General features: G+C 38.9%; 1 protein-coding gene and 1 pseudogene across 2 annotated transcripts in view; one reads left to right on the top strand and one right to left on the bottom strand.

Annotated features, from left to right (window-relative positions):
* The window catches only part of LOC149228108 (kinetochore protein SPC25 homolog), a 39,912-nt gene extending 14,922 nt beyond the window's left edge, over nucleotides 1–24,990 (bottom strand). Inside the window, exons 1-6 of one of the 2 annotated variants that reach the window (XM_089378048.1) lie at nucleotides 24,620–24,990; nucleotides 24,285–24,350; nucleotides 22,316–22,462; nucleotides 2,391–2,504; nucleotides 2,163–2,273; nucleotides 1,864–1,986 (exon numbers count right to left, since the gene is read on the bottom strand). In XM_089378048.1, coding sequence (XP_089234174.1) covers nucleotides 1,864–1,986; nucleotides 2,163–2,273; nucleotides 2,391–2,504; nucleotides 22,316–22,462; nucleotides 24,285–24,350; nucleotides 24,620–24,770 — 712 coding nt within the window. In that variant the 5' untranslated portion in view covers nucleotides 24,771–24,990. The remainder of the gene's footprint in view (nucleotides 1–1,863; nucleotides 1,987–2,162; nucleotides 2,274–2,390; nucleotides 2,505–22,315; nucleotides 22,463–24,284; nucleotides 24,351–24,619) is intronic. The other variant, XM_089378049.1, reaches the window with a different exon arrangement.
* On the top strand, nucleotides 15,245–15,875 carry LOC149228109 (uncharacterized; annotated as a pseudogene).
* Nucleotides 24,991–25,384: the final 394 nt, after the last annotated feature.

The following is a 25,384-nucleotide window of genomic DNA, read 5'->3' as shown; positions in this document are numbered from 1 at the left end:
CTAGAGCATACTTTTTAGGATTTTATGCTGCTATAAGAGTCACTGGGTGAGGATCAGACCACCTGAAGCTAGGTGCTCCCTTATGCACTAATCTAGCATGCTTTTAAGGTTTCTATGGGTATGAGATAGTCTTGGAAAATTCATTTATATACTTCCATTGTCATTCTATACAAGATGGGAAATTCGATGGGACAAGGGATTGGTTATTCTTGAGTTCTTTTCACTATTCCGCTTCTGTGTTTTACATTCTTCTTCCTTCCATGCCAAAGTGTACACTTTGATTGAAACTTGGTATCAGTGCCTCCTATTGTCAATTACACAATTGTATCTATCCTTCAGTGTGGGACAGAGATCTTGTGCAATGACTTTATGTCCCCTTGAGATTTGTCATTTAATTTATTGTAATAAATCATGTATTCTCAGCATCAGTAATAAAGATGATCACTCTCCTCGCAACCAATTTCACAATTGTTCATTGAATTTTATAAGTATATCGATAGCATTCTGAGTTTAATGGCGCCAGGGTATACTGCCTTCCCAATCAACTCTCTTTTATTTATTTGGTGCTATGCCCTTTGGATTTGATCACCAATCACAAAGAAAAAATTATTTCAGAGATTTTGAGTATTTCACTGACAGGCCTACAACTATTTTGTTGGAGTTCATTTATGAAGGGAAAACATAGATTTTACATTATAATTCATAAATCTAAAGTTTACTTCTTATTCTCAAGTGTTTAAGGCAGAAATATGAATAGTTTCTGATGTTTCAGCAAGTGCACATTGTGGACTTGATGTCTTTTGCATAATACAATTGAAGACTTTTTGCCTTCAGATCACAAGGGATGCCCCTTTGAGGTTTGCAAGCACTTGTCTGAATTGAGAGGCAATGTGTGACGACACATGAGCACTTTGCCCATATGTTTCAGTTGATTACTTCCAATTTCAAGTGATAGCATAAGCTATGTGAAAAGGACATGTTTGAACACATTAGTCACTTGAATACCACCTTGCAAGAATCCTAGGAGATGAAGTTGATATTTGTAGCAAATCAACCCAAAATCATGTGACATGCTCATTGGGTTATTGATGAAAAGAATGAGGAAGAAAAAGTAGCATAAAACTTGAAACTGCCGCTAGGGTAGTCAGAACCTTCCACAAGGACCCAATAAATACCATTTAGCATTGCCAAGAACAATTTATTCTACCAAGCAATGTTCGATATCATTGTTTTTGTTGGCCCGAGATGTAAGGCCACTACTTATGACAAGTTGAGAGGACCAATCTTTCAAAGGGAAAAGGTCGACAGCAATACCAGATTGGAGGACACTAAAATATAATGGGAAACCAATGGATGGGAAGGACAAGACCCAAGGAAACAATTTTTAATTCACCATCTTCATTTTGAAAAGTCGCATTTTAATTCTCGAATTCTAGATGTTTGGAAATTTGCCACACACACTTAACTCACAACATAACCTCTTCTACACCCATGATTTTAGTGCCTTTGGTAAAATCTCATTTACCCAATTTATCACCTTAGCTTTGCACTCTTATCAGGATGCTCACATCTAACATACACTAAAATAATTCATTACTTTTCCTGCAATTAACGCTTATCTTGTTGAATCCAGAGGAAATTTTTTCTATTTAAATTGCAAAGTGAGCAAGCCAGAAAATTAAACAAACAACAGAATTCACAGACATACTCAAAAATACAAAAATAAAAGACATACATACATCTACACAACAGCTATAAAGCAGCAAGTATGCAACTTTGCCAAGGAAAATCAACGATTTTTTCAATACAAATATGCATTTTCTATGAAAAATGTACTGCCAAAAAGTAACTAGAGAACCATACCTTTCAAAGAAAGTGTTTGGAACATTTCCCGCATAACCCTTACAAACTTGAACAGATCATTGGTCTGATTTAACTCATCAAGTAGCTCTCTGCTGCTTTCCAAGTATGGATCACAGTCTAATACTGCCAGCATAAAAAAGCAATCAGTATCATTACAGTTCATTAGTATTCAGATCATAAGTCATAAGACTCGTCAGAGAAAAGTCAAAAAATCATCTGCAATGGTGATCAACCTTTATCTTTGTTTCTAAAAGAGTAGTTCATGCATAAGTAACTCGGAGTGGTTAGCATCAACATACAAGTATAGTGGTCATTCCTCCTGCTGTGACGTATAGTAAATGAAAATTCACGATCCGGGCACGCTAAGTCAATATTGACAAAAATGAATTTGATGCCTACATTCAAATAAACTAAAGGTCCACGTTAGATTCAACACGTTTTAAATTTGATACTTACTAAAATATATATATATATATAATACTGAAACACATAAAGATCCTTCTCGGAATTAGTCCTGAGTCACTTACCTTGTCCAGATTCAATACGAAAGCCAAGCGCTCTATTGTACCATGCCACAGCCTCTTGTTGCCCTCTTATCAATCTTAAATCAGTCTTACTTCTTTCCTCAAGTACTGCCAGTGCTTTTTCCAACCAAAAAGAAAAAAAAAATTAATACAGATCAAAACATTTCTAGAAGTCTAAAATAATGTTGCCTTCTCCTTAATATCAAATTAATGTTACTCATTTCATCTGCTGCTGCCAATGCTTTTTCCATGGAAGGACAAGAAATATAAATAAGACTAAACTAAAAGCCATAGTCATTATTGGATTGTCTTCTTTTCAGATGAAATGAAATTGATCTAACTATTAACAAGTACTGTGTTTGACACGATCGTGAACCAAAATCCTTTTAATGCTACATATAATGTTATGTACAAAAACTGAGTCTTCAGCACCTCCATAAGCCCAAAACTTAGTTGAACCTCAGTCTGTATCATTCTAAAACTCAACCTACTGTATGAGTTAACACAACAACTAACTATAAAACAAGATATCAAAAAGAACTTTAAAAAAAAAATAAGATATCAAAATGAACCTTTTAAAAAACAAAATATCAAAATGAAACACAATATCCAAGGTATATGTATTTTAAGAGGAGAAATGGTTTGTATCGAAGTTAGGAAGCAAAAGTATAAATATATTTATCATTACAGAAAACTTATAAGAGTAGACAGCAGCATATTCAGCCTTAAATTGTATTAAATGCATACTATTCAAAACCATCCAGTTCGAACCATAAACCAGTCAAACCAGCTGGTTCATTAGACTGAGCCATCCAACCGGTAGAAAAATCAGTTTTGAACCTTGTGGGCTAGGGTTTCTGGGCCTAACAGGCCATAAACCAGCTGGTTTATGACGGAACCGACTGGTTTTCCCATAAACCAGCAAGTTTATTGTCAAGTCGGCCGCAGACCCCACAGAAGGCAATTTTGTGCTTTTTGAAGCGGTTTTGAGGGAAACTAGGCTCTGTTTCCCTCCAAAAATAGTCTCTCCAAGCCTTTAAAAACATGCCTCCCCTCTCATTTTCCTCACACATCTCAACCCTAGCAATGTTGGCAATTAAAGTAAAAGGATAAAGTGACATTTCATCCTTTTACTTAAATTTTTAACATTACCATGAAATGACTCGAGATGTTTGAGACTGGTCTCGACCTCATTGGATTTCATATGGAGAAACTAGAATTTTAATTCTGACTCAAAATTCAGAAGACTTAATAGTTTTCAGGATTTGGGGGATTGCAATGTTTTAATTTGATTCTATCATGCGTGAGGGTATGAGATTCGCATTTGATCAAGAGCATGAAGTCCTTTAAGTACCTTGATGTTGGTGGCATTGATTGCTGACCTTTGGTGATGTTGGTGGTATTGTTTGTTGAACTCCTCTACCATGGCTTTAACAAAAATGAACCCTTCACTAGAAGGAAAATAATTGGTGAGGCATGCTAAGCTTTTTCAGCCATATCATAAGGTTGAGGAGATGAACCCTTCACTCAAACCAAAATCATTGGTTAGGCATGTTAAACTTTTTCAATTTCTACCATATTACAAGGTTGATCAATCCAAGTCTGAAGACTTTGAGCTAGATGATGTTTATGTAGCTCTTGTTGATGGTCCGATTTCTAATAGTGTTGAATCAATGATGAGTTTTGAGTGATCATGTTGGTCAATTATTTGTAGTTTTGATGTCTGGTTTTGTTGTCGCTACTACTACTACTAAGGTTGCAAAGGAATTTGAGTCCTTAGACTTTGAGCCAAATGATGTTTATATAGTTCATGTTGATGACCGCATGTCTAGTAGTGGTGATGAGTTTGATCATGATGAGCAGTGATTATGTTGATCACTGATATGTAGACTTGTAGTAGGCCAATGGCCCCATAGCTTGTAGCTTCTTTTTGGACTCTAAAGGCCATTTAGAGCCTCATTGGTTGTGTATTTTTTTGCTGATATGTATTGCAATCAGTGCCATTTTGATATAGTCACCTTTATATGGTATATAGATGATCAAACTTTGCATATTTTGTCTCTATTGGTTTGGAATCAAGGATTAAAAGCTTAAAATAGTTTTTTCAATAAAATTTAATTATTTCATGTATTTTTTTAAAGATTGGTTCATTGAAATCTGACAAGTCCCAATTGACCGGTTCTGGTTTGAAACCCGATTTGATAGGTGGACTGATCCGGTCACCGGTTATGGTTTTGAATACTATGATTAAATAATCAAATTAGTTCATGGAACATCACCCATGCTTAAATAAGGATGGTATTTAAATTTAAAACGAATGTTATCAGAACCGGACCAGTCATCAGGTAGCCCCCCAAACCGGGAACCGGTCAGAACTGGACCAGAACCAATAAAAAAAAGTCAACCAAAAACACACAAAATATTCAAATTTTAATGAAAACCACATATATTCATGTGTATCCATTGAATCCAAACAATTTATACATAAATAAGTGTAAGTTATCATTTATTGAATCCATCTTTGAGCCAAAAATCAATCAAAAAACAAGACCTAAATGGCCTCTAGCATCTTAAAAAATCATGCTACAACAAATACCTACATATCATCAAAATCTTTGCCTATAATGGGATCTTTGTCATCAATATCACCCTCTAAGCATTAAAATAAGATAAAAAATGCTTAGCATTTCAATTCAAGATTTTGTTTGAATGATGGGTACATTTTTAATAGGGTGATGATAGAGGAGCTCAACAATCAATGCCACTAACATCAAGGTACATAGAGGGATTGGTGCTCTTGAGTAAATGCTAGTTTGATACCTTCATACATGACAAAATCCAATGGAAACATTGCAATCCCCTCAACCCTAAAATTCTGAAAAAAATGTGAAGTTTGTATATATGGTTGAAGAGCTTATTCCGTGTTAATTTTGAGTTAACATGTTCTTTCCTTAGGTCAGCTACTTCAATATTCCATATTAGCCCATTCATTAATCCATTAGCAAACACAAGAATCATTATCATATTGACAGTAACTAAAGAAAGAACATATACAACAAATGCAGAAGACAAGACAAGAGGACACAATAATATGGCTCAAGCCAGGGAAAAACCCCAAGATGGGGAAAACCCTTGATCAATTCTTCTTATTATCAATATCAAATGTTCAGCAGAGGGAGAGTACAATACTTTAAAGTCAAAATGACTTGCCAATGTGGAGATCCTATGTCACTGCCCTTATATACATAGTTGTCCCAAAAATGCAATTCTAGAAAAGACAAATACTGTCGAAGAAGCTTCTGTGTTCTGGTGTTCTGGTGAGGGTTTGATAGCAAATTGTTAGAGCCCTCTTTCATTGCTCCTGGACCCCTTCCTTGACTATTTCACAACAAACTACTTTGCACATCGAACAATAAATAGCAATAAATCAACACGTGCACATATATAGACAAATTTTTACAATTTAACTGCCCAACTTTGTTATATTAACAAACTATAATACAACAGTCTAGGGCTCCTGCACTGTAATCTTTTTTCGGAGAAATTTTGGAGTTAGGGGTTCTTTCTATGTGGTGAATGTTTTTGGCTCTTGAAACGTTTCTTTCTTGGTCATTTTTTTGTAATCATTAGAGGCATCATTGTGAATGCTCATGACTACCATAAGTCTACAAAATTGATCCATGAAGGGCGAGTTTGTCACTTGGAAGAGGAATTCTAGAGTTGCACTCACACTTTTCTCTTAATTCAAGCAAGGTATTATTGTTCTCTTTCAAGATACACTTAGCGCTCCTCTTGAGGGTACGTAATCTTATTTTGTGTAATTGTTGATTTTTGTGGTTGGAACATTGTTTGCCATGGAGAAGCCCTTCCTATTAGGGTCATGACTTCATGGTATTCTTTGATTAGCCAAGGGGTTAATTTAAACTATCGGGTTCTAGCCTCTTGCCTTAATCCATATAAGTAGGGTGACCGACCTTAAGAGGGCATTCTTCACAATCTCATCTTGCCAATCAATTCACCTTGACTCCATGCCCTAAAGCTATCAGCACTAATCTTCATATCCTCTCATGAACCTTTTCTCTTTTCTTACAAAAAAAACCCTTTTTTCTTTTCTTACAAAAAACCCTTAAAATCCAAAATATCTATTTTGCTAAGGTTACCATCGACATCACCTTGTGATTACTTGACAATGGGTGATCTTTCTGGGAGGTGCCCATCAAATTATGCTTGTGGATTGGAGCTTTTATCACTTATGTACAATTTGGGTAGTAACAATTCCCTTTATTCAGTAGATCTATGTAATAATTAAATTTTATAGCAAGGAATCTGCTAGGTTGTTAAAGTTAGAGAAATTAACATGGTATCATATCTCAATCTTTGAGGGACCTATTACCCACCAAAAAGTGAACAACCCCTAAGAGAAAAAATTTCTTCTCCTTAGGCAACCAACCAACTAGTAGCCCTATTGATCAATAGATGACATGATGTCAGGATCCTCCACCTCTCACTTCAGTCATATTTTTCTCTCCCATGCAACATTCCTTCTTGAAAGAAGGTAAGTCATCCATTTGTAGGCACTTTAAACATTTTGTAATCATGTGCCTTCACTTAATGTTTCGAACATACTAATATGAATCAAGGGGTGATCTGCATGATTAACCAATCTTGACAATATTCTTGTTTCCTCACTTCACTTGGGAGGGTAGTCTTTGACTCTAGTCTAGTGGGAAATCCTCTGAGGCCTACGGTTCTCAGAAGGACACTATTGGGGAGGCTTTGATTGAAGTAACATGTCCATGGTATCCCATACTTACCACTTTCCATCTTTCCCATCATTTCATCTCCATTCTTCGAGCTAGGGGTCATTGATCAATGGGTTGGCAACCTCTCATCCTCATCCTTGAGTCTAGGTCAGAAAACTTAGCCCAAGAGGCTTATGCAACTAAAAGGAAGTTAAAAGCATAAGAAAACAACAAAGAAAGAAAAATATAAAATGCAAAAGATGACGAGGACATTTGATTAGAGCGTGGGAAAAAGCCTAGTATGAGCTCTACACCCCTCATTAGTCATCACCCAATTCCTCAAGCACATGATCCTTTATTTATAAAAGTAACCCTTGTATTGTCCCAATCCAGATGAGCAATAAACTACCCCATCATTAAGGGGTATTAAATGTTAAATCTCAAAATGCAAGCTTAGGCTCCCAAGCCATGCACCAAAGTAAAGCATAATCATTAAGTAAAAGGAATGCCAAAGGGGTGAAAAAAGCAAGTCGATGAAAGGGGTAACTCATGCCTCCACAACTACTCCCTCCTTACATCTATACACTCAGGATGTTGGACCACCATTAGTTGGTCACTTGAGTATGGCACTCTACCTTGAAGTCGTGCTATTAAAATTGGCAACTAGGGCCAAACTTCATGTGGGTCACCTTATGCATGGATGATAATATTTTTACTAGATTCCTCTCATCGAGAGGTGTAGGATTGATCTAAATATCACCCGATTCCGATAAGTATTTATGGAGATATGAATTTATTTTGATTATGGACTAACTGTCAAAGTCGGCCAACAACTTATGTAGGCTCAAAAGCCCAACAGTCGCATCTATTCAACCCCAATGTTTTGCATATAAATACAAGGAGTATTCTCCTCATTTGCACACTTCACTCTCATCACATCTCTCTCTCTCCTGCGCAGAAAATAGTCTCTTCTCTCTCCTGCGCAGAAAAGACTCCTCTCACACATGTGGAAGGAAGGACGCAGATTTTAGGGCTGCAACTGCAGATCAAAAGTTTGACCAGCATTTACCATCTTTCTCTCTCTCTGGACTGCGTAGTAGGTGAACCTGACTCTACTTGGAAGGCGCATTTTTTGGTGAAGGAATCAAGGTGATCCGATGGTCGGTTTGCAAGATATTGACTGCCCTAGTTTAGGGCTAATCTAGGGTTTGTTGCTGCTGATGTAAATCAGATTTTTGTACTATTTCTCTCTACTGAATTATTGAAGATAAAAGAAGATTTGATCAAAGGGTTTCCCCATATTGGGGTTTGTCCCTAGCTAGCCGCCACATCTTGTGTCTCTTGTCTTGGCTTGTTTTATGTCGATCGTTTAATGTTCTATCTACACTTTACTTAATGTACATGTGATTGCTAATTTGTCGATAATAATAAGAAAAATAAGTAAACTGCTCTAAGCATAGAACATACCATAACTTAACATGGTATCGGAGCTGAGGTGAAGACAAAGCCCGAGCAAGAGCAAGAGCAATCATCGAAGAGAAGATTGGCAAGGCTATCCTAAAAGAACTATGGGGTCCTCAACACTCTTCCCCGTCGAAGACAAGCTCCATGAGAAGTCTGACTATCACGGATGGAAGATGTCTCTCGATCTGACTTTGGAAGATTAGGGAGTGTTGGACCATGTGAGAGGCAATAATGTTGTGCCTCCATCAAATGCACCCGCTGCTGCCAGGAACAAATGGAAATCCGGACGACTTGGATATACTTCTTGTAAAAGGACGAAGTGTTCTCTTGATTTCGACACTTCAAAGCCTTGATCGAGAATCAAACTGAAAAGAAGATCAAGATCTTAAGGACTGATAATGGGACTGAATATGAATCTAATGAGTTTCATGACTTTTGTAAAGAGGCTAGCATTAAGAGGGAGACTACTACATTGTACACTCCTGAATAGAATGGTGTGGTGGAAAGGAAGAACCGTACGATTGTGGAAGTTGTTCGTGCTATGCTCCATGATCAAAGACTTCTGAAGTTTCTATGGGCTGCAGCTGCAAACACCGCCATATATGTACAAAACCGATGCCCCCATCAAGCATTGGGTTCCAAGACTCCCGAAGAAATGTTCACTAATAAGAAACCTGACGTATCTCATTTTAGAATTTTTGGAAGCCCTATATATTTTCATGTGCGGAAAGAGAAAAGGAACAAATTGGGTGCATCTGGAAAGAAAGGAACCTTCGTGGAGTGAAAATACTAAGGGATATAGAATCTATGTAGCCGGTCAAAGGGAAGTCGTGATTAGTCATGATGTCACCTTTGACGAAGATATGGCTCTCAGCAAGGTGAACAATCTTCCTATTGTGAGGAGCTCTCAAGAAGCTGACACCAAGGAACCAAGAGAAAAAGATGATGAAACAATGCCCAATGTGGAAGAACCCATGGATCCTACTGATCCTCCTCCACCTGAGCCTTCCTCTTCTAGGAAGAGGCCTTCATGGCTAAGGGGGACACTTGATGATGCTGAAGGACATGTTGCACCCCAAGGAACCTTTTGTGAAAGTAAGAAACCAAACAGGTATCAGGGATACCTGACCATCATGAGAACGATCATTCAAAATGAGCCTTCATCATTCTCAGATGTCGTCAAGCATCAAGTATGAAAGGATGCAATGACCCAAGAATATGAGTCTATAATGAAGAATGATGTCTGGGAAGTGGTTCCCAGACCCCTGGATAAGACAATGGTCACTTCTAAATGGCTTTACAAGATAAAGCATGCAACTGATGGAAGTACGAAAAAGTATAAGGCTCGTTTTGTCGCTCATGGCTTCTCCCAGAAGGAAGGTATAGACTATGACGAGATATTTGCACCTGTTGCCAAATATACCACCATCCGCTCGATCATAGCCCTTGCGGCTTCACAAGGATGGAAACTACATCAGATGGATGTTAAGACTGCATTCTTGCATGGTTCAATCAAAGAAGAGGTCTACATGGAGCAACCCGAAGGATTTGAGATTTATGATCGAAAATCTCATGTGTGCAGGTTGAAGAAGGCCCTCTATGGGCTGAAGCAAGCACCCCAAGCATGGTATGAGAGGATCGATAGCTACTTGATGAAGTTGGGATTCACTAGGAGTGAAGCCGATCCCAACCTTTACTTCAAGGTTGAAGATGACAAACCTCTCATACTGGTGTTGTATGTTGACGACCTCTTTCTAACAGGTGCAGACCCTCTCATTCACAAATGTAAGAGGGAGTTGGCTTCTGAATTTGAAATGAAGGACCTAGGACTGATGCACTATTTCCTAGGACTCGAAGTTTGGCAAAAGCCAAGGGAAATTTTCCTATCTCAAGGAAAATATTTGGTGAAGATATTGGAAAGATTCGGTATGGTGGACTGCAAGCCCGTAACTACCCCCATGGAGCTTCACTTCAAAAAGTTAAGAGGTAGTGTTGTTGTACTTCTTTTACGAAATGCCACCGAGTATCGTCAACTCGTTGGAGCATTAATGTTCTTAGTGAACTCCCGTCCAGACATATGCTTTGCAGTCAACACGTTGAGTCAACATATGGTTGAACCTCACCACATACATTGGATTGGTGCCAAGAATCTGTTGAGATATCTTCATGGCACAATCACTCATGGGTTAAGATACACTGTCGAAGATGTGAGACTACTTGGATATACTGATGCTAATTGGGCAAGCAGTGTGGTGGACCGTAAGAGCACTTCCGGGTGTTGTTTCTCCTTGGGATCTGTTTCGATATCTTGGATGAGCAGGAAGCAGAAGTCGGTGGCTTTGAGCACTGTCGAGGCAAAGTATATAGCCGCTAGCATGGCCTCCTGTGAGGCAGTCTGGTAGCGAAAGCTCTTCAGTGAGCTATTTGGATTTACATTGGATACCACCATGATTCTATGTGACAACCAAAGCGGGTTCCGTTTATCAAAAAATCTCGTATTTCATGATCGCTCCAAGCATATCGATATCAAGTACCACTCTATTCGAGATATGGTGTAGCGAGGAGCAATAAGGCTCCAACATATCGGTATAGATGAACAGGTCGCCGACATTCTGACAAAACCCCTAGGAAAGGTCAAATTCCTGACTTTCCGAGAACGACTTGGTGTCGTTTAGAGACCCTTCGATGAGGGTCAAGTATGATGGACTAAGCTCTAGGAGCTCCAGGGGGCGCGAGGTACTTCTTGGAGCGACACATGACCACAGGGTGACTCACCATCCCCTGTTAGTGCACTTGGTACAGGGTAAAAGGTTCAACCTTCCCCTGTGACACCCCGTGGCGACTATGGAACAGGATGATTAGTTCTCCTGTGGGCCTAAATGATGTGTTCTCCATGGTGATTGTGGACAGGATGATTCGCTCTCCTGTGGACAAGATGACTCGCTCTCCTATGGACAAGATGATTCGCTCTCTTGTGGGAAAGGATGATTCGCTCTCCTGTGGATAGGATGATTCGCTCTCTTGTGGACAGGATGATTCGCTCTCCTATGGACAGGATGATTCGCTCTCTTGTGGGACAGGATGATTCGCTCTCTTGTGGACAAGATGATTCGCTCTCCTGTCGAGGCATCCTACCCATGCAGTCTGGGACTCATGGGAAGTACCTCTCATCTGATCAATGAGCAGGGAAATGAGGATAGGGACCATAGTAGTACCGATGGACGCATCGGTGTATCTACCGTACTCCCTATGCTAGGATGACCTTCATTGATCTGGGATCAATGATACCGGTCTGGGACCAGTGAGAGTGGTACACACTCTGAGATTGGCTTCAGGTCAATGGAGGATGGTATGATACATCCTCGATCATTTCTTCTTCTTCATAATTCGAGCAAAGCAGAGCAGAACCAAGCAGAGCAAAGCAAAGCAGAACCAAGCAGAGCAAAGCAGAGCAGAACCAAGCAAAGCAAAGCAGAGCAGAGCAAGAAGGGTCAAGCCATATTGGACAGTGCATTTGATGGGTGGGCAGTAGTGACAGTCCAACAGATTGCAGATGAAGTTCTCCCTAGTTGAGAGGGAGTGTTAAAATTGGCAACTAGGGCCAAACTTCATGTGGGTCACCTTATTCATGGATGATAATATTTTTACTAGATTCCTCTCGTCGAGAGGTGTAGGATTGATCTAAAGATCATCCGATTCCGATAAGTATTTATGGAGATATGAATTTATTTTGATTATGGACTAATTGTCAAAGTCGGCCAGCAACTTATGTAGGCTCAAAAGCCCAACAGTCGCATCTATTCAACCCCAACGTTTTGCATATAAATACAAGGAGTATTCTCCTCATTTGCACACTTCACTCTCATCACATCTCTCTCTCTCTCCTGCACAGAAAAGAGTCTCTTCTCTCTCCTGCGCAAAAAAGACTCTTCTCTCACACGTGTGGAAGGAAGGACATAGATTTTAGGGTTGCAACTGCAAATCGAAAGTTTGACCAGCGTTGACCATCTTTCTCTCTCTCTGGACTACGCAGTAGGTGAACTTGACTCTCCTTGGAAGGCTGCATTTTTTGGTGAAGGAATCAAGGTGATCCGACGGTCGGTTTGCAAGATATTGACTGCCCTAGTTTAGGATTGATCTAGGGTTTGTTGTTGCTGATGTAAATTAGATTTTTGTACTATTTCTCTCTGATGAATTATTGAAGATAAAAGAAGATTTGATCAAAGGGTTTCCCCATATTGGGGTTTGTCCTTGGCTAGCCGCCACATCTTGTGTCTCTTGTCTTCGCTTGTTTTCTGTCGATCGTTTCATGTTCTATCTGCACTTTACGTAATGTACATGTGATTGCTAATCTGTGCATGCTAATAAGAAAAATAAGTAAACTACTCTAAGCATAGAACATACAATAAATTTAAACATGCCCACTCTGTTGCCACCATCTTCACACACACCTATGGATTGATGGGCTAACTTGGAACCTATCACTTCCCCTTGGGGGCTAGAAACACCTAATAGAGTTTCTACGGTAGATTTATGCATAAAAGTGTCATTTGAATGCATGTTGACAACTCATATTCTAGGGCTTGCATCAATAAATTGTCTACAAGCAAAATCTAGCATAGAGCATTAACTAAACCTCCTAAATAGGGCTAACATCACCCTATTTATTTTGGTTTATGCAGATCTAACGGCCATAGGACCATTTCCTCTAGCCTAAACCTAGCCTCTATTTGAAGGTCTTGCTCCTTATTATTGAATATCATTTTTGGACCCTTTCCTTGGGTTGTTATGTGATATTGAATGCCGTATTATTGCATACCTTACAATTCCGCACTTATAGCAGCCTACTTCTTGGTCTTAGTGTAGAGTATTTGAACCATAGCATAGAAGACCTAGGCCATCTTAGGCCTTGTCAGTACTCTACCCAATAATAGACCATTAACTCATCACCTTGAGCCCTAGTATTAAAGTATCTTTTAGGTGATTTAGGTAAGCCTCCCTTATTTAAATCCACTAAAGAGTAGGAGAAAGGTTGTTGAAGTGACAATGGCAACCCTTTCTCTTTGTTGTCATAAGGTCTGGTGCATGCACAGTGAAGCTTTGCACCGGGCCTACCAAATTTTGTGGCAACAAGACCAATCTCTGAAAATTTGCACATATGAGCAACACATGTGGGAGGCTAAGACAACACGGTCGTACAAGGACAGCCATACATAATCACGTACAGCAGACGGCAGAAGCTGCAAACAATGAAGCCTAATTGGGTCCTACGTTGTAGAGTGTAGGACCCAATAAAAGAGCATTCGCCATAGCCAACAACCACTGAGAAATATCCTACCACATAGGAGATTGTCAATGCATGGTCGGCAAACAAAGTTGCAGATGCCAGATCGACCCACTGTCAAAGAAAAAAATTGCCACCGTGCAAAGTGTACGCAATCCTACGAAGCCACGAGGAGCAGCAAGACAACACGTAAGAAGGTCGCAGCCACTAAGTCGAGCGCATATGGTTAACGTAGAACACAACAAAGGAAATTTGTACAAGATGGTACAGGAGCTACCACAAAAGCAATCGTACAGCGATGCATTCACACAACAAGTGCAAGGGATCGTACAATAGGCAACAAGGTACACAGAACAACACAAGCAAGATGACAATCTCCAAATAAAAATTTTAACCCATGTGAGCCTTACATGATACTAGAGGCCCTAATTCCATGTTTATACCTACATATCTGTGTATAAATTGAAATCACTTATAAATAGTTCACTAAGATTCTCAAGCCTTTGTGAAACGCAAATGTCAAAAACTCCCATTACATTGTGGATTGGCCCTTGTGACAAAGTACAATGTCTTCACAAATATTATAACACCCAAGCATGTGTAGCAAAATCAACAGATACGCAAGACATAGCAACATTGTAGCAAAATGCATGATTTGGCAAGCAAACCCTTATAAAAATATTATGACTCACAAAAATTCATTGAACAAACAGTGCCCATGATATTTCTCCACTAATGGCACATCTCAACACTCAACCTTCGCACCATTCCTATGGATCCATTTGTTTGGCAAGTAACCCAGCATTCTTCGAAAGGAACAAAAGTCAAGGATGACACCTCCATCAAGATCAAGTGCTCCTCTCTTGTTGAACATAAAGCAAGAATCAAGGATCAACACCTCCATCAAGATGAGGTGCTCCCCTCCCATCCAAGAGCAAGCAATATTAAGAGATCAACAACTTCATCAAGATCAAGTGCTCCTCCTTGTCCAAGGGTAGGCAAGAGTCATAGATCAACACATCCCTTACGATCAAGTGCTCCTCCTTGTCCAAGGGCATGCAAGAGTCATAGATCAACACATCCCTTACAATCAAGTGCTCCTCCTTGTCTAAGGGCAAGCAAGATTCAAGGATTAGCACCTCCATTAAGATCGGAAACTCCTCCTTATCGAACAATCATATGGAACAAATGAGACCTACATTCCCTTAACTAGCCCCTTGAGCTTTAACTTGACTTAATCTATATGGGCTATGGGTAGAAACTCTTAGATTTTACAACAATTATTTAATTATGATCTTTTATTATTCATTGCGACATTTTCATTTCCAATTAAGAATAATTAACATCTACACATATAATTGGAAGCGATGTCGTTAACCAGGAACTGGTGGTGCCATCAACGCAACATGGCAATCAAGCAACCCTGTAGTGCAAGCAAGTCAATTTGCCCTCACTGTTATGGTGGCTTCGTGGGAGAACTCGAGAATGGCAATCATGGAGTGAAAGAAGATGAATCCACGACTTGCAATCCCTTGCTAGGTTTGCTTCACATCGACCCTTCAACCCTTCTTTCTTCGCCACGGCAACATGCACACCAATGAATTCCTCCTCGTGGCCCTGAGGAGAATGATGCGAGGGAACGTATGGGATTGTTTACTCAACCCCCGTTTAGATTTGTTGTTGCAAGAATTGGCAAAGAGAAAACCCCAATAGAAGTGCCCGCCCTCAGCGTCAAAAGCATTGGTGGATGCTCTAGAGGAGGGGACGGTCAACAGAAAGGATGTGGCAATGCAATGTGTTGTGTGCAAGAATGAGTTCAAAGTAAGAAAATATGCAAAGCAAATGCATTATGATCATATGTATCATTCAAATTGCTTTCTTCCATGACTTGCGCAGCATTATTCTTGCACGATATGTCAATATGAGATGTTGACATATGATATGTAATATGATCGGATGCATGTCGGGTTCAAAGTAACACTTCTTCTTCAAATATGAAAGAGTTGGAACAAGGGAAGGGCTTTCAAATTTTTATCAAGAACCTTAATGGGAAGTCCTTCCTTTTCTGGTCTATGGTTTGGATTATGTGATGAATCTCAAGAATAGAGAATCAGCTAGATTTTCTTGCAGATATGCAGCATCTTCTTCACGAAGGGAAGCAAGATGGGTGCTTTGGGATCTAGGAACCTAAGAGGTTCAATCTCCTATAAGGATGCGGCTCAAGGCAAGGGATCTAACCCATTGAATCTGCCACAATACAATCTAGGACCTTACATTGTTGAACAATTGCAACAAGTGCCCACCGTGGAGGTAAACCTAACAAATGTAAATCACTTTTTTTCTCCTCTTCAATCCAAAACAGCGATTTGCGAATTCAATGGGTTTTGGCCCAGGTTCGATGCTTTGCATCAGTGGGTTTTTGCAACCTGAACCAACAACTGCGACATATACCTATGCTCAAAGGTTTTTTCATAATTCAATTTGATACTCAATAAGATTTGGAGAGAGTATTGAAAGAAGGGCCCTAGTTTTGGGGAAGAGCAACACTTTTCATCACCCCTTTGTTTCCTGATTTTGATTCCACAATAATGGTGGTCTCAAAAATGCAAGTATGGGTGAGGCTGCCAAATCTTCCCCTTACTTTTTGACATCACAAGGTTCTCGAGGATAGTGGAAACACTTTTGGGTCATTTAAAAAGATGGATGCCAAAAGAATGGAGAAAAGCTTATTTACCTTCACCAAAATCTCTGTGGAAATAGACCTAAGTAAGGGTCTACATGATCGTATTCAGCTCATTAAGTGGACCAAATTCTGGATTATGAAAATACAAAATTCAAATGTTGCCATGTTACAAAACAAGACACTTGCAGGACACATGCCCTTAGGTGAAAAAGCATGCAAAAAAAAGAAAAAGGGACATGGAGACCCCCGAAACAGGACACATAGGACACGTTATTTATATATATACATATATATATATGTTAAAAAAATTAATAGATACATAATATTATGATATTACACAAATTCTCATAATGATGCAAGTAACAAATTCAATCATAGATTCATACATGTACATGGTAAGTTTGTAACATTATGCATACAATCATGATTCATCAATGTTACAAGTTTACAATTAGAAATTAACAATAAACACAAGAAATTAACCATACACTGCAACTTTCTTATTAAGTCATCAAAATCAAAATGTATTACATGGGTACTGAGTCTCAAGGACTCCTGACTAGGAATGCCAATAGAAAATAGCAAATACAAAACAACGTAAACACTAGAACCCAAAACCGAAGAATCCCATAAGCCGTTGGTTGTTGCAGTGTTACCTATAGCTCAAAGTCATCAACATCAAAATCAGCATTAGTACCACCATTGCTCTCTTCTACATCCTCCTCCTCTGTATTCAATGTAATCTTTGCATCTGTCAGTGTGGAGGATGACCCCTCAAGAGTATTGCCATCATCAAAAGTGACAAGCTCTAGCACTGGGTCATTAAGATCCAAGTTGGCCAATGCCAACTCAACATTGTTGTCCAAACCCATGTCATCAAGAAAGACATCCCACATCTTTCTCTTTCCCTTCAACCACTCCTCCCTCTGCCTATAAATAAGACAAAGGTTGGTGTGCACATACACCATTGTCTCTGCCTTAGACTGGTCAAGCCTACTCTTCTTCAAACTATACAAATTCCAATATGTGCTCCAATTCCTCTAGCAATAAGAGGATGAAGTAACCTTAGAGAGGAGCCTCATGGCTAAGTCTTGTAAAGGGCATGTTTCCCCATGAGTTGCCCATCAATAATAGGGCTTCTTAGCCCCCTGTCTCTAATAACATCATAGCCTGCAAATCACCCAGTGCCAGTGGAAAACTCTGCAAAGGCATCCTCCACCTCATATCCTAAAATATTTGTCTCAATGCATCCTTCCTCTCCTATGAAATCTCACCATCCGTGTGAGAAGGGAATTTGCATGAAGTTTCACCATTCAGCCACTCATGGCTATAGTATTATAGATTCAATGCGTGAGCCAAGCAATGCAAAGGTGTGCAATTCTTGTCCCACCTGCTGACAAGAATATCCTGTATGGTGGTGAAGAAGGCCTCTACTGATGTCTCATACTCAAGGCACTCACTCTGAAAAATGATGGTCCTCATAGACTCAATCATGGAATCCCATCCCTCATAAACCTCTCCTAGGATGGCTTGGTCTATATTTGCAAATCGCATCAAAGCAATGATAGGGTCAATGATCTTAATAGTAAGATCTACCCTATCCCACCAAGCATCATCTAATAATGTGTCATTGACTCTTTTTGAGGTTGCTTGATCTGTGTTTTCTCCAAAAAGACCAAAACTCTGGAATAACCATGGACCCAAGAGCAGTGTTCACCTCCCTCAACCTCTTCAGCATGATGAATGCAAAGGCAAACTGTGTATTTGCAATCCTCAACAATGATAAATGTGTGTACTCTTTGTAGATATTGAGGAAATCAGTATGATTTTGTACAAAGTTGCGGATATGATGTGCATCCTCAATAAGAATTCCAATCTAAGGTACATCATAAGCAATATATTTAGCTAAATTCAAGGAATGGACAATGCAAGGTTTCCAAGATACTTTGGGATATTTAGCTTCCACAATCATGCCAGCAGACTTGTAAACAAGTGAATTGTCTATAAGGATTGGCATACAAGAATCAACACCTACATCTTCAATAGCTTTAACGAACAATTCACCCATATATTGTGCATCCTTGTATTTTCCAAATGCATCCACTACTTTCAAGAAAATTGGTCCACTCAAGGAAGACACCATGAAGTTGGTGAGTGGATGGCGTGCTGCATCTGTCCATCCATCAAAAACAATGCTAACCTCAGATGTTGGTCATGTTGATTTAATAGGCTCAAGCATTTTACCCACCTCCTTTGGCTTACTAAACAATGTAGTTCTAAGCTTCTCTAACCCATGCACATACCCCACTGGAGCCCCTTGAGTTAGAGTTTGGCACATCTCAATAAATAAAGGTGATCGTGCAACATTAAATGATACGAAGTTGAGACATAAAAAGAAGGCAATGGTGAGGTCAATCTCTTCTCACCTCTCTTGTTGAAATATCTTGTCCATTAGACCCACTACCCTCCTTTTTGTTGCTTGACCTACACCCCCATCGAAACTCCCAAAAGGATAACTAGCACTGCTTTTCCTCAAGAATGGAAGGGGATCCTCATCCTTGTTTTCTTAAATGATGTCGCCACCATTGCCACACCAACATTCGCCTCTCTTTCTAATTCTTTCCTCTTAGATGCAATCACTCCTAAACATGCTCCAATTCCACAAGATGGTAAGCCCAACAAATGTGATTTCACATGGACATAGGTGCTCTTTAATTGGGTGTTTGCAAAAGTTGCATCTCCAAAGAACATTGCCTCCTCCCTTTAACTTGTTGCCTAGGCCTTGATCTCTTGTAACATACTTCCACAATGGATATTTACTTTCTTGAGCTTGTTGTCCTGCTAAATTGATGTTTCTTTCAACATTTGAAGTTGTGGTTGTAGCCCCACTTCCAACAGATGGAATGCTAGTAAACCCTGATGAAATTGAAAGAGGGGGGCATCACCAATGGGGATATTCCTCCCCTTGTTTTGCCCCTTCCCTGCTGCCCTTGATTGAGCCATGACTGTTGTAAAAATAAATAAATAAATGTAAACAAAATGACAAGAACATTGTTGTAGCAAAAATAGAAAGAAAAAAAAGGAAGAGAAATCCACATGCATGTTGCTTGAACCACCTCCAAAACACCCCAATCTCCTTTGTTGGTCGCTCCCACAGTCCCACAACTCCAAAACCACAAATGCAAGTGAAGAAAATCGGCCCAAATTGGCCTTTTATCAAGCGCGGATTCATTTTGGGAGCAAATCTGATTCTCGTGGGACATGACTCCCAATTTTTAGACATGCAGTTGCCTCGAATCAGACACATGTCCCTCAAGAATCGTTTTGATTCACTCAATTCATGACACGTGGGGGGGGACGAATCCGATTACTTAGGTTCTAGTTGAACCCCACTCAGGGGGATGGTAGAAGGTCCAGAGAAAGGAAGGAAAGAAAGAGAAGTTGAGTGATTACTATCATTCTTGACTTCTCAAGTTTCTTTTATATTTTCAAATTTTCTTACGCATATAAAACGAGAGGCTACTCTTACTAAATGCAGATAGCATCTAGAAAATATAATTTTGTTCCTTTTTCCAAAAGTTGAAATAAATTCAGTTTTTTTCCTTTGGGAGAATATTAAACAAAAACATATAATTAATCCACATTATAACTCATAGAGGCCATTGGCCTGAAGTCCTAGACTCATCTCTAAGCTTTAATTACTCCTGTAGATATGGTTTGCAATCTAATTACAAACAAAATAGCATATCCAATGAAATGGCACAAATTGTGCTAATTTAGGCTAACTTTAGGAGAAAGCAACTATTGATTTAAGGTGAACAATTATATTGATATGCACTCGCCTCCTACCACTACATAAAAAGGCCAGCTTGAGGACTCTAAACGTTCTATTACTTAGCTTCCTAGTAAGTTTTATGTATGGCTTCTAGCTGCTCCCAATGTCCGCTTATGTCAGTGTGGGCCCCAATTATCACATCCATTTGTATGTGAACTAATAATCCATCGTCTAGTAGTATAGATAATACCCACTTAACAATAATGGAGTTAACCAAGCAATATCCATTCAGATTCAATGCAAATAATTATTTAACCAGAAATAGAATTCAATAATATTACATTGACTACTGCACCATTGTGCTTATCAGCCATACCAGATGACTGTACCAAGCCATGTCACCACCATGCCAACTGTCCGTAGCGCAGTCTCAAGGATGTTATATGGAGTTTCTCTCCCAAGAAAAAAAAATAGTTTCTTTGCAGATTTCTTCTAGCTATCAAGTTTTCGGATTGTTTCCAACATTTCGTACTTCTGCTAATTAACCAATCCCTTGTTGGGGGTAACATGCAGGATTCCCCACCGGAAGGCATCATGTAAATAGCACAGCTCTTGAGCAAAGAATATCCTAGGTCTGCGGGTTTTCCCCACCACTAGCTTGGGTGAAACCATTCAGGAGTTTCTCGTTTCACCTTGCCTCACCTGATGGGTGAGTTTAGTTGGAAACAGAAGTTGAGCAAGGCATGCTGCTAGAGAAAAAGTTGTGGGCAGCTGTTTTCCCTCTACAACAAAAGATGTGTTAATGACATAGGAGAACTGATCTCAACAGGTCCCTCCACCATCATCTTATGCAGTCAATTAACATCAAGATGTCTTCAGCCAGGGCATATAATGATGTTATTTTCTTTTGGTTAATAATTGCCTAATGAAGCATGTTTCTGTGTTGATGGTGGTAAGTCATTGATGTTATTAAAACGAGTAAACTCAGGACAACTCTCACATTCTTCGGAGCAACTTCAGGCACCAAACTACTGAAAGGGTCCCCTTTTCCTAAAGTGCCATTGGGATCACAAGGGGGAGGCAATGAGTCCTGTCCTTGAAGTATTTTGAATTTTCATATTTCAAGCTGTTAAACACAAGACAGATGATTTATGTGAATTTTGTCCTCTATTTTGTTACAGTGTGAAGAGCCTTGCAGCCTCTGTCACTGCACACCAAGAACATGATTGTGGCATATTTTTGTAAATTAGATGCAAAATGTTGAACAAATAAACCTGCCTTCAGAAGTGCTGATTTCGTTTTTGGGCTTAATATGGCTCAAATGTAGTCTCGGGAAATTCTATGGAGAAACAAAATATATTTGCACAAAGCATTCTAATTTATCAATGAGTACCCAACATCTCACCATTACTTAGTTTATGAGATTAATTTTCGACTTCTGTCAAAAGCTCACAGATGCCTTTGACAGAACATATACCCTTCACCTATGGCTACTCTGTTAACCAGCACTTATTGGTTTTCTGACTTGTAATATGAGTAGCATAAATGCCCTTGTAAGTTGTAAGAAGATCAATATAATTTCTTTTATAATGGGGAAAAATTGGCCAAAGAAACAACTTTCAAGAGTAATAGAAGAAAAAACAAGTGTTTGAAAGCAATTCATAAAATTGGCACAATTGTAGTCAGTAACAAATACTGAAAGACTAGCAATAGCAAGAAATAAAGGTAAAGCTATATACTGAACTTGAAAAGACAAAATATGCATATGTGCTGCACATAAATTCATAGCTTCTAGCAACAGTTAGTTCCCACACTTCTCCTGATTGCTGTTGAAAAGAATATCATTGTAAAACGGGGAGATAATAGGGGAGATTAAAATATGATTAAACTTGTAATAGATGTAGATCAACCATGATATAGCAAACTTTATTTGCTTCTTAGTTTTATTAATAGAGATATTGCAAAAGTTAGAAGGCATACCACTCGACTGTTCAGAAATTATATCTTCACGTTCACGCCTCCGTTCACTCAGTACTTGTATCGTCCTCTTCAGATCTTTAGTTCTGCATTTGGCAGATGAAAGTGCCTCTGAATCGCTCAACCACTGTTCATGTTTGGTTTCTTTCACTGCAAAGAAAAAAATGGCAACCAAAAGCTTCTTGATATGCTTTCACCAAACGTAAAGACAGGTCTCTACTTCAACATTTTACAAATATGCAGGTGCAGTTCGCCTATTAATGAGATTTGACCCAAATTTTGACATAGTAAATAGGGAATAATAGAAAGCCAAGCTTTTGCACTTATTGAGCTCTCTATTTATCATCATCAAATGCATTCACTGGTGTCTGTGTATGAAAGATATGCAATGAAGTGGGTCTAAATTTCAAATATCACAATTAACTTGTGAATGTTCCCTCCATCAACCATGCTTTGGTTCAAGGTAATTAAAATACAAAAGGCCATATTATAAAATGACGATAACCAGTGACAATCTGTATTGCACTCGAGAATCTGAACCTAATTGATTTGCGCAGTGGGCTTTTCAAATGTGGATACTCACAACACTTTACGGGGACATTCCAAAATATGAAAGAAATTGACCTTTCAGAAAACAAATAATGAGTAAACAAATTTAATTTTGGGGATTTACCACTGAAAGTTCAAGTAAAACGTTTACTCATCTGAAACCATTATCCAAATCAAGTTGCCTTCAATGTAAATGTCTTGCAGTTAACAAAGTGCATAATGCAAAGATAGGCAGTTAATACAACTATTCTCACTAGCTTTTAGTGAATATGAGATCACCACTTAGCTAGAAGTGAAAGATTGTTCCTTGTCTGAGCTGGAAGGTAAGCAACTCCTTACCCACCCAAGCATAGCTAACTCAGGTGAGACCTTAACAACTCTGAGAAGGGTTGACCAGTCAACAACAAATGAATAAGTAAGGCTGGTGTGGAATGAATGAGTAAAACTTACTCAGATTAACATGACGGACAACATATCAAAAGGGCACATGCTAAAAAGATTTCTGGAACTTCCACATAATCTAATAATAAAATATAGGAATAGGAAGTTCCAGGGAATGTACACCCAGAAAACTGAATCTTTGTGCCGCAGAAAAATTCACTAATTAAACTCCAAAGCCGTGGGCTAGCACAGCACAGAGATAAAAGGATCTGATATGCTTAAGTAGCATAGGTAAGGAGGAATGAAACATGTATAAACACAACTTCGAATAATAATAATAAGAAATCTTTTATCATCCTTTCGGACCTACTTGGTCTATGGGACCTATTTCCCTAGAATCAAATTGAGGATCACATTTGGCCATATTAACATGGCAACATCGTTTATAGGGCCTGTTTTCTTCGAATCAAATTGTGGATCGAATTGGCCATAATAACATGGCAGAGTGGATCGAATGGCCATATCAACATCGCAGCATGGTATATGGGACCTGTTTTCTTAGAATCAATTGAAGATCAACTTGGCCATATTAAAGTGGCAACATGCCCTTGGGGACTTTGAAGTTTGAACCCAGATCTGAACACTGAAAGTGTTTTTATCGACAGCCTGACAACCGAAACCTCACTATACATAATTGGTAAAATGACCTCAAATAGCATGGAAATCCTTAGACAAGATGACAACCAATTATACTCACAATATTCTGGAAGGAAAAACAACGCTTGATGATGCTGATATCATCCGACGGTTTAATGTGACAGGAACCTGATAGAATCATGGCCTTAAAATCAGCACTGCAACTGGCCTCTGCTCTGTGTGCAGAGCTGTAAATGCAATAGGACCCTGGACCTTAATTGCATGGGGAGCCTAAGAAAGGGTTTACTGGGACATATAATTTTCGCCTTCAACAAAAGCAGAACAGAATTCTTAACACAACCCAACAAAAAAAAACACACGGATAGCTTAGTGGCAAAGCATTCACCTGTTTTAGTGTGAAGATAGGTGTCTTGTAGTAGCTTGAGACGGTCTTCAAGTCCTCCAACCTTTTCTGAAAGAAACCAAGAAAAAAATCTCAACAAAAACAGAATATTAACTGAGATCGTCGCATGTTATCTAATACTGAGACAATGGGAATCTAAGTTTGAACTAGTGACCGCCACTCTGCCAATTGGTCATGCATAAATCTCGAAACCAGCAGAACAAATGGTCTCAAAACCCCAAAATTTGGGGGCAAAATATAACGAAAACTAACGGATCTGTGAAAAAGTTACTCACAGAAATGCAGAAGAAGAGTATTAAAAGGGTAGAATAAGAGACCTTGGTAGTCAGCAATGTCTCCTGCTGTGGCTTCAGAGCGTTTCAAAGAATGGAATACACAATTCTTCCATAAGTCTATATTTCGTTCGATTGCGTCAAGTTGCTTGCAGCTCTCCGCTGCCTGTTTGAACTTCTCTGCTCTTTGATGCATTTTTGCGCATGGATAAGTGACCGAACCGCTACAGCGAAAGGAGGCATTCACTAGTTCCTCTGTTTCAGTGACATCGCTGCTGGTGCGGTGATCGAGCCCCCAGTTTCGGATACTAAATGACAAATAAATTTGAAATACGTTAATGTTCTGAATTCAATAGTTTTCCGCGGGCATTTCAGAATGTGAAGATCCACAATAATTGTAAACCGAGATGCCAAAAATAAGTTGGGTTTTCTTTTTAATTTTTTATAGTGGGTTGTTTTTTGGTTGGGGAGCGGGGAGGTGGGGTTAACATGATTCACGGTTAGGGGGTTTACCGTTATTATTAATACTCTTATGAAAATAAGAGTATTATGGTTAATTAAATATTGATTTAATTAATTAAATTAATATAAAAAATTTAATATGTGGATAGTTTATATAGATAATAATAGGAAGAAGTTAAAAATATATATATATATGAATGAAAGTGAGGTAACATTATTATATTAAGGTTCTAAAGATAAATAAAATTTTAATATAGAAATGTTATATAATAATTTTTAATTTGGTTGTATTTAGAGGTGTTTTCTAATTCAATATGAAAAGATTTTGTACTGTCTTATAAACATTTT

This window comes from Pinus tabuliformis, chromosome J (genome assembly GCF_031772625.1).
Source record: "Pinus tabuliformis cultivar Carrire ecotype Pingquan chromosome J, CPIR1, whole genome shotgun sequence".
Classification (NCBI taxonomy): domain Eukaryota; kingdom Viridiplantae; phylum Streptophyta; class Pinopsida; order Pinales; family Pinaceae; genus Pinus; species Pinus tabuliformis.
This window is presented reverse-complemented; position numbering and strand designations above follow the sequence as displayed.